Below are 10496 nucleotides of genomic sequence, written 5' to 3'. Positions count from 1 at the left end.
AAAGAAAACAAGTAAACATTTGTGTGACTGGAGAAAAAAAAAGTTCTGTGTTACAGCAGCATGTTATAAACTTTAACTCACTATTAAATCTAGTATTTAAACCTACTTGCACCCCTCTGGGGCAGGAAATGAGAAATGTATAGATTTCAGAAAAGATACATTTTTGTTTCTCTGACAGTTTGTAGGACAAAGAAGCAGCACACTGTCACAATCAGCAGGGCTGATTGTGTGTAGAGTGAAGGGTGGACCCAAATGCAGACGGAAACAAAAGGCAAAATGCAAGGCTAACAATAAACTAAACTGGGTGAGCTAAATTAACTTAAAAACCTACAACAGGAACATGGACTTGCCGCGAGGAGACTTGACGCAACTTCTTGGCTTGCAAACAAAGCAGACGATCTGACAATGACACACTGAAAACACAGGACTTAAATACACAGGAGGTGATTAGGGGAAGTGGGAACACATGGAGGAACAGCTGACTGACATGAACCTAATGACAGGACGGGGGAAGTGAAACTAAATACAATGAACAAAGAACACACGACTCCTTCAAAATAAAACAGGAAACACTGAAACTAGACATGACAACACAAGCTTAACAGACCTAACACGTGATGAACGATACAAGAACTCAAACATAGAAACCAAGGAAACAATAATTAATAACTGCCTTTCCTTAACTAAAGCTAAATAGGAATGACACAAACTAATCACATATCTAAAATGAGACAAATACAAAATGAACTCAGAGCGCTGGGTCAGAGACCCAGCCTGTGACACACACTGAGTTATCGGCCCAGTACGGTGGCCAGCAGGGCCATTCGGATGTACATGCCATTCTCTGCCTGACGGAAATATGCCGCCCTCGGGTCTGTGTCCACCTCCACGCTGAGAGAGAAATAACAAAGAGAAACAGATCATTAGTCCACTTAATCAACACAATAGCAAATAATGTAAGGTGGGTTAAAATAAAATTCAGTTCAAATTTAAGTTAGTTAAAAGAAATCGTACTGAAATTAGACATTGTACACAAAACGTTACATTTCTGCAGCCCATTTAAGGGCTCAAGCAACATTTAAACAACACAGCTGGAACTGATATTGTTGTCAGACATTTGACTGAGCGCGTCTCACCTGATTTCATTGACTCTGGGCAGCGGGTGCATCACCACCATCTTCTGTTTGGCTCCAGTCATGATGTGAGGAGTGAGGACGAACTGACCAAAACACTGAGAGAAACAACAGAGTCACAGTTAAAGATCAAAAATACTCCGGGATCATCCAGTCACATGAGACCTGAGCTGATTGGTTCTGTCTGCACCTATGAATGCTTAGCTAAAGGGTTCCACTTCCATATTTCCCCACACGCTTACATCTGTAGAGGGGTGAGGGAACGCCTTCTTTCTCGCATATCTTCTTGTTTTCTTAAGACAATTCTATTTAATAGTTTTGCCTCTAGAAATATTTCATTTGGAAAGAACTTTGTGACGAATAACTGAACAAATCAGCTGCTTTCCACTAAAGATGAACTCCAAATGCAGACAAACCCCAGCTTCACCAGATGGAGTCAGTGGAGTTTGCAGTCCAGAATAGTGGATTAGGGAAAATGTCACCATGAGACCAACTGAACGATATCAAAAACGATTACCGGGCCAGCATGAGGCAGGAAGCACCAGGCCTAACTACAGATGCGCTGTGAGTATATGCAAGTATCTGTGTCACAAAATAAAACCAGTCGGTGAAATGAAACTTACGGCTTTGTACTCCTCCTCAGATGCAAACCTCTCCTTCTGGATCCTCGTCATGTAGAGGACGTCGGTGTCAGGCAGAGCCTCCTCGATGCTGTCAAACTCCTCCTGCAAACAAACATGTTTTTTTAAATTAGCAGTTTTTAGTACATATTTGTGAAAACTCCTCTTTGCTGTGTAACCATGTTTAGTCCTCACCTGTTTGATGCCCTTTGAGGCCACGTAGCTGACGATCTCTGCTGGCATGTGGAGGTTTTTGGGAGCCACGTAACGCAGAGTGATGCGGTACTGGGTCAGCAGTTTGGCGAGGGAATGAACCGTTCGGCCATGTTTCAGATCTCCAACCATCGTTATCTGACAGACGCCACAGTTTTAACATGTTTTCATGTAAAGTTTTATTCTGGCTGAAGATTAAATTAAAAAGGAATCATGTCGCTCACCGTCATGCCGTTGACCGTTCCCAGCTCCTCTCTGATGGTGAAGACGTCCAACAGGGCCTGAGTGGGATGCTCCCCGACACCGTCGCCAGCATTGATCAGCGGCTTACGCCACTGACGGGACGCGCTCTGAGGAGAAGGAGGAGTCACGTGCGTAAGATATTAAAAACTCATCTTCAAACTAAACAAGCATCAAAAAACACACAACAGGGTGCTGCTGCAGTTACTTTCATGACCAATTAGTGTTTATTTTCTTTTACGTAAAGAAAACTTTTAATAAAAAAAAGTATCCATCTAAAATCCACCTCTACTGCTCCAGGTGTTGGGTGACGCAGCACGAGGACGTCAGCGTAGCCACTCATGATCTGGACAGAGTCCGCCAGCGATTCTCCCTTCAGCGAGGAGGAAGTGGCCTCGCTGGAATGGACGACGGAGCCGCCCAAACGCTGCATGGCCGCTGCGAAGGAACTGCTGGTGCGAGTGCTGACCTCATAGAATATGGAGGCCATTACTTTACCCTGAACAGGAAGGCATGAGGAATGAGGGATTACTTTAAGGTACCTCATCATTCTATAACTTTGGTCATGTTTGATACGAACATCCACCATTGTAACAGCACATAACTGAAATTAGTGAATAGTGCAGTAACATGAGGCACGTTTAGGAGATACCTTGAGTATTTCCAGGCTTCGTTCCTTCTGAACCATCAAACGTAAAGTGTGAGCAACATTGAACAGGTGTGAGATCTGAAACAAACGAAGGACACAAAAATAAGCTTTTGTTCAGACCCGAGATCTTGTTTTAAACCTGTCAGCATTCCCAGAGTGTGTTTCATCTTCTTCGGCGTACCTGCTCCTTGCTGAACTGTCTGACAGACAAGATGTGCTGTCCCACCAGTGGGTGAAGCAGAGGAGACATCTGCAGGTGTGACACCTGACCAGGAGGCACCTGTCCTGACCCAGACTGCGGGGACAGCAGCCTGGACAGTGGGGGAGGATGGCTGTACCCGTCAACAGCAGCGGCTGGTGGGAGCATGACCATCTCTGTGGGGATAAGAGTCGCAGTGTATCAATGACTGGAACACAGCAAAGGTGTTTCACTGAGAATCAGCAGGAGAACATCAAACAACTTTAATTAAACTTGTTTTTATACGGCAATGAACAGTTTTGACATACTTGATTAATGGACATACCAGCTGAACATGTGAAATGATATGATAACATCTGCTTCATTTTTTAACCCCTCTTTCAACTTATTGATACCTTTTGCCTAAAGAAGGCTTTAAAAATCCCCTGTTAAGGCCAGTGTGGCGAGAATAAGGCACGGCGGGACCACGGAGTATCATTCGGAGCCATCTTTATTTACATCTCACCACTACACACCCAAACCCCTGAGTCCCCGTGTTTTTAACTAGGCGGGCGTGATTAAGGATGCCGTGCAGGTACGTCCGCCCTCCCTGCACGGCACCGCAGACCACGCCCCACCACAGCCAGGCAGGCTGATAATACACTGGTAGAAACATTGGGAGAAACCCTCGAAGTAAAACAAAAAACTGCTGTTCCAAAGCATTCTGGGAGCTGTAATACCTGGTGGCAGGCCGGGATCAGAGGCACGGTGGATGCGGGACGGCAGCAGGTAGCGGCTTTCTCCACCAATGCGTCGTGGGCTCGCAGCTCGAGTCCGCACTCCATCCCGGGGTGGAGTTGGACGCCGACGCTCAGGAGTCTGATGGAGCAGAATTAATGTAAACAAAACACATCAAGTAATCCCCACATAGAGGAGTTCAAGAAACACTCAAAACAGTTCTAAGTACAGGCTTTAAATGTTTTTGTTTGTAATTAAACTCTGTTAGCTGTACGTTCAAATTCTGTGAACTTTTTAGATGTCATCTACGCTCATAAGAAAGAAGACCGGGGATATAAGCACCGGAAAAGAGCTTCCTCCAAACGGTGGCGTCTAAGACCTCTTTCTTAGAAATAAAGTGAGGAGCTGCTATTCCTCCACATTTCAAAAGGAACAAGTTGATACCTGCTGTTTGCCTCCTACCAGACATTTCAGGCATGGAAGAAACACCAACTTTAATCACTGATCTGAACCTCTCGATTTTGCTTGCTGTGTCTTTTACAGCATTTTAAACTAATTACATCTAAGAAGTTCTTTTATTCAATTTGTTGAATGAAATTCTAGTGTTTTCTTTCAGTTACGTTTACTTAGCATCAACTAGCCGATATCTGCTGCTGTGTGCACGTTCTTCATGGCTATGGCTGCTAAAGAAGTGTGTTAGTGTTGGCAGATAACTTCACTCTCTTCTTAAATCTGGTCAATTTTGGCTCCAAAAATAATCATGGTGGTGGCCAAAACACCAATGTGATGTAATATTATTGTAGAGTCTTTATCTTACAACAGAAAGCATGGAAGGCAGCTGCATTATTACCGCATTCACTTTTATTACCATTGGAGTTTCTTTGACAGGTTCTGGAGGATGGGTGGAAGAAGTGGGCCAAGTCTTCACATCCTCACCGTAACCTGGAGGCACGAGCACCTGAAGGAGACAGGACACGTACTTTATTAAATCAACTACATTTATTCTCTTTGTTTTCTTGTTCAAAAGCAAAACGCACGAATGCTGACCTGGCCGTCGATGTAGGCCACCTCTCCTCGCAGGACCACGCGGCGGACTTTACCTTTCACCTTCATACCTTTGAAAGGAGTCCACTTAGACTTAGTGAACTGCATGGCCTGAGGAATAACCCACTCCTGCTCCAGGTCCACCTGAAAGACACGTAATTGATAAATAATTAGGAACATATTTCATCAGAGTACAGATAGGCTGCTAATTACTGCATCAAAATAATGTCTCCTTAAAATGAATTCCCTTTAATTGTGTTTGTCTGTTTACCTCCACGTAGGTGTTTTCCTGAACGGGCAGGTTGAAGATCCTGCATGGATTGTCATAAAGACGTCTGGTAATATCATCCAGAGTCAGACGTCCATCACTGACGGCGGTGAGCAGCAGAGGCAGCATTGTTTCCAGACCGGGGTAACCAGGAGGAGGACGCTCACTGTTCTTCTCGTCTACAGAGTGAGGAGCTAGCAAAACAAAACAAAAACCGTACAGTTCAGGAAGGTCGAAGACAAGTCTGTCTGCATGATTGGTGACAGAAAATGAATGCTCTCTGACCGTGGTCTGTAGCAAAGCAGTCGATAATGTCCAGATTTTCCCAGAGTGTCTCCATGTCCTCGCGTGTTCCCAGCATGGGTCGAACCTGCGCTCGACCGTCGCCGATCTGCGCCACATTGTCCTCACATAGGAAGAGGTGGTGAGGGGCGACCTCGCATGTGACCTGGATGCCCTTCTGCTTTGCAGCTCGGATTATCAGGATCTGAAAACCATTAAGAAGTATTAAAACTGTAGGAAAGAATCAAAAAAGTTAAGATAAGATGCACTTTAACAGCCGAAGCATCAAACACCAAATAGCACCGAGGCTCCAACTGCTCAACCAGGTTCAAAGGTTCAGCAGCAACCAAGATGGCGGCGCGCAGACGCAGCGGCCCGGAGCTCCTACACTTTTGCACTTTTGGTGGTACTGTGTATTATTTCACACAGTCTGGGGTTACTTCAATACAACAGAGATGATCTACTACAACTAAGCCGTGGAGATCTTCAACTAACATCCGAGTATCTCATCCCCCCGGAGATCGTTAAGCAACCCCCGGGGCTACCCGCAACAGCAAGCCGCAGGAGGAGACGTTGCGAGCGGAGGCAGAAGAGAGGCAAGCGGGGAGGCCTGTGGGCACGGCTAAAGACTAGTCCGTTTAAACCACCACTCCCGATCATATTCCTCTCCAACGCCCGTTCAATCCATTACAAACTGGATGAAATACGACTGCAGATCGCCACTCGACGGACTTTTAATAACTGTTCGTGCATGATTTTCACTGAAACCTGGCTGGACAGCGCCATTCCCAATGCGGCTATCGATCTAGCAGGCCGCACCGCCTATCGAGCCGACAGGTCTGCGGACTCGGGTAAGAAGACTGGCGGGGGGCTGTGCATCTATATTAACAACCTTTGGTGCACGAACGTCACGGTAACGGAAAAACTGTGCAGTACGGAGGTAGAACTGTTGGTGTTAAAGTGCCGTCCATTCTATCTCCCTCGGGAATTTTCTGCCGTTTACATCTGCGCTGTTTACATTCCACCAGATGCTAATGCTAAGCTAGCGTTAGCACAATTGAGCAGCAGCATCAATAACAGCCTGGTAGCACACCCGGACAGTGTCTTTATTGCGGCTGGGGATTTTAACCACGCGGACCTGAAATCTGTACTTCACAATTTCCACCGTAATGTGAAGTGTGCTACCAGAGGAGATAGAACGTTGGACCAGGTGTACACCAACATGGCGAATGCGTACAGAGCCCAGGCTTATCCCCACCTGGGTCAGACCATCTCTCCCTTCTGCTACACCCAATATACACACAAAAGATCAAGAGCACTGGGATTACAACCAAAACCGTGAGAACATGGCCGCAGGATGCTATTCCGATGCTTCAGGACTGTTTCCACTGCACAGACTGGGATGTATTCAAGGTGCAGGACACTGACAATCCTGTCGCATTGGACAGTTACACCTCCACTGTCTTGGACTACATCTGTTTCTGTGTGGACAATGTAACAACTTGGAAACGATTCCGTGTGTTCCCTAATAATCCACCCTGGATGACACACGGAGTTCAACAACTTATTCGAACAAGGAACAACGCTTTCAAATCCGGGGACCAGGAGGCATACAGTGCTGCCAGGGCCAACCTGAGAAGAGGCATCAAGACTGCCAAGCAGCAGCACAGGAGGCGTATCGAGGCCAGGTTTGAGAACAACACCCAGGTTTGAGAACAACACAAACCCAAGGCAGGTCTGGGAGGGCATCAGGGCTATCACGGACTACAAAAGAAGAACACCAGCACCCTCAGCCGACAGTTCTACTCTGGCTGAGGATCTAAATCTCTTTTATGCCCGTTTTGACAGGGAGAACACCGACCCTGTCCTGTCTCCTCTCCCCTCAACCGACCCTGCTCCGGTCCTGAGCACTCATGAGCTGAGGCGTGTGTTCCGGAGCATTAACACCAGGAAGGCGGCCGGGCCGGATGGAGTGCTGGGCCGGGTGCTAAAAGACCTGGCGGACGTCTTCACCTCTATATATAACACCTCGTTGTCCTGTTCACTGGTACCATCCTGTTTCAAAGCAGCAACCATCGTTCCCATCCCAAAACAGTCAAATGTCACATGTCTGAACGATTTCAGACCTGTGGCACTCACCCCCATTCCCGCCAAATGCCTGGAGAGACTGGTCATTAAACACATCAGAGCTGCTTTTCCACCATCCCTGGACTCGCACCAGTTTGCATACAGGGAGAACCGGTCAACCGAGGATGCGATCGCCACAGTGCTGCACACATTACTGAAGCACTTGGAACACAGGAATACCTATGCACAGCTCCTCTTTGTAGACTACAGCTCGGCTTTTAATACCATCCGGCCATACAAACTACGTCCCAAACTCCACCAACTGGGACTTAACTCCTCTCTGTGCAACTGGATTGTGGACTTCCTCACTAACCGTAGACAGAGTGTCAGAGTGGGTAAGAACACCTCTTCCACCCTTGTGGTCAACACCGGTGCCCCTCAGGGGTGTGTTCTGAGCCCTCTGCTATACACTCTCTTCACCCATGACTGTATTTCCTCCTGCGCGTCCAATCTCATTGTTAAGTTTGCAGATGACACTACAGTGCTCGGACTTATATCCAACAATGATGAGACAAACTATAGGACAGAGGTGCAACAACTAGAGTCATGGTGCCACGACAATAACTTGGTCTTAAACACCAAAAAGACCAAGGAGATCATTGTAGATTTCCGGAAGAGGGGTCATAACAACCATCTGCCTCTCTTCATTGGCAGTGAGGCGGTGGAGAGGGTGAGCAGTTTTAAATTCTTGGGGGTAACTGTGACCGTGTCCTCCCATGTCCCTGTTGTAAGGATCTGTCCCTATTTCTTCTTGCTCTTTGTGTGTGGGGACGTCGCGAGACATTTAATTCAATTGGTGTCTGGCTGAGGCGTATGGGCCTTGTGGTGGTAGGAACGGATTCGTTGGGGTTTTTTTTGTGGTTGTGGGTGCCTCTGAGGCTGAGGGTTCTGGCTGATATGGTGGTGGTTGTGAACAGGCCACCTGTGGAACTGGTGGTTTATTACTGGCCTGAGATGTGAGTTGCTGTCTAGACTGTTTCTGCTTTCTATTTTCAGCACGCCTTTGTTCTTCCTGTTTCCATGGCTGAAAAAAGTTCATGTACTCAGTCATGAGTTTTGTTTTTGTCTTGCCTGGCTTATGTTTATCGACCTCTTCCTTTAAACATTTTTCTAAATGTTTTATTGGTTCTGAACTACATTTGCCTTTTCCAAGACCATGATAAACTCATTGAAGGAAATGTAGCCATCTCCGTTTGTGTCAGCCTCCTGGATGGTCCTATCAGCAATGCTGCCGAGTTTTTCATCTGAAATGTTAACTCCAACCATCATCCGCAAGACCTGCAGGAGCTCATCTCGGGAGATCTTGTCATCTCTGTCCAGGTCATACAGACGGAAAGCAAAAAGCAGCTTGTTTGTCCTGCTGTTCAGGGGCTCTGTAGCTGAGGGGTTCTTGTTCTTCTCGTTGTCTTCGATTGGTCTGAAGTGAGCCAGGGTCCGCATGAAGCCCCGGAAATTTACCTGGTCCTCTCAAAGGGAAAGAATGCGTTGATGATTATATCTCCCAGAGGGTTGATGGCCAACTCGGGGATTCTCTGGAAATCTTCTCGACTGAGGGTGCCGTTTTCCCCTTTATCCAGGCTGGTGAAACGTCTGTACAGGCGAGTGATCTTCCTGTGGGAAAAGCCAGTTTCCTTCTTAATTTCTTCAATTTCCTCTTCTCTGAGTAATCTGGACGCTCTGGATCCCATGGTGAGATGTTAACGGAGGTTTAAAATCGAGATGATTCGCTAAGGCGTCTTGCGCAAGCTCTCCAAGAGTCTCTATTAAAACACCTTAACCACAGTTAGGTTTCAGCCCTCGCTGACTCAGAACAAAGTAAGACAATCAGAGCTCGATTGGTTTTTACTTGTGCAGGGGAAGCCTGGTCGGATTCTCAGAGTTGCAAGCTCTACACCCAAACTCAGACAACTCCAACTCCAGCCTTTTATTGAATGAAAACAGTTACACAACCGCCCATTGTAAACCCCATATGTTGTGTGGTAAAAGCTAAGGCACTGTGTGTGTGTGTGTGTGTGTGTGTGTGTGTGTGTGTGTGTGTGTGTGTGTGTGTGTGTGTGTGTGTGTGAGTGAGAGAGAGTGTATGTGTGTCTGTATACGTGACTTCCTGCTTACAAACGTTTTAACCGCATCTCTAGTCATAAAAGGGTCATCTCCCCTCAACCTCGTATATGGCTTAACCTCTCTAACAGTCCACCATTTACATGGTGAGCCCATAAAGGGCAGGAAGTGAACACTCCTTACCAAATAAGGAAACCAGAATCTTACATAGATTGTGCCTGCAGTTGAAAACTATAGCTAGTAACATCCCCAACATCCTACATGTGGAGGAGGAACAGAAAATATCTGAACATACAGTTCAAGACAAGGTCCAAGCACAATAATGACAACTTTTAACAAAATCACTCCAACACACACTCCCCTAGCCTGGCACATTGGTTTTCTCCAGGAGCTCATAAGCAGGTGATTGAGCTGCTTTTACTCTTTACAAAGTGAGTACTGTTAACACTTCTCTTTTTACATATACAACTAATTTAGGTTACAGACAAATGATTAAATGTGAACAGCTCTAACACAGGTTCTTTTCCTGACACAGGTAGGATGGCCAGTCCCCCTGTCTCTTCACCTTTAACGAGTCACTTAAATAACAACCCAAAAAGCCTAATAAAGAATCACAATCAACCAGTGTGTGTTTTTCTTCATTACGGTTTTTAAATACAAATCAGTCAGTCAATTAATAAAAATACAAGTAAGGGTAATGGAACCCCTGGTCTCCATTACACACATAAATACCATAAAGACACTAAGTCGTAGAGCTCTGAACTCCTTGCTTCTATGATATTTACACTTCTTCTTGGCCTTCTCCTTCACTCTGAGTCACTCCAGGATAAACGCATCAGCTCAGACATACAATAATTAAAATATGTGTAGGTGACCGTTTGGCAGAAGACGATGTCGAGGCGGTACTGCAGTGACACGTCCGTGGCTATCGTCGGGGCGGTGTCCT

The 10496-nt window shown here is 46.2% G+C and overlaps 1 protein-coding gene and 1 pseudogene across 1 annotated transcript; both read right to left on the bottom strand.

The window, feature by feature from the left end:
* Nucleotides 1-490: 490 nt before the first annotated feature.
* On the bottom strand, nt 491-5563 carry LOC146652760 (multifunctional protein CAD-like). The gene is made up of 13 exons (XM_085382223.1): nt 5369-5563; nt 5087-5277; nt 4819-4959; nt 4640-4729; nt 3774-3912; nt 3037-3230; nt 2859-2933; nt 2493-2705; nt 2191-2316; nt 1949-2104; nt 1757-1858; nt 1137-1231; nt 491-891 (listed from the first exon to the last, which is right to left on the bottom strand). The coding sequence occupies exons 1-13, from the start codon at nt 5442-5444 to the stop codon at nt 792-794; spliced, it is 1698 nt and encodes a 565-aa protein (XP_085238349.1). The 5' UTR covers nt 5445-5563; the 3' UTR covers nt 491-791.
* A 3033-nt stretch (nt 5564-8596) lies between these two features.
* LOC146652759 (calcineurin B homologous protein 1 pseudogene) lies at nt 8597-9212 on the bottom strand (annotated as a pseudogene).
* Nucleotides 9213-10496: the final 1284 nt, after the last annotated feature.

The sequence above is a fragment of the Rhamphochromis longiceps genome, linkage group LG15, assembly GCF_057381845.1.
Source record: "Rhamphochromis longiceps isolate RC_006_pf linkage group LG15, R_longiceps_female_GT1.1, whole genome shotgun sequence".
Lineage (NCBI taxonomy): Eukaryota > Metazoa > Chordata > Actinopteri > Cichliformes > Cichlidae > Rhamphochromis > Rhamphochromis longiceps.
This window is presented reverse-complemented; position numbering and strand designations above follow the sequence as displayed.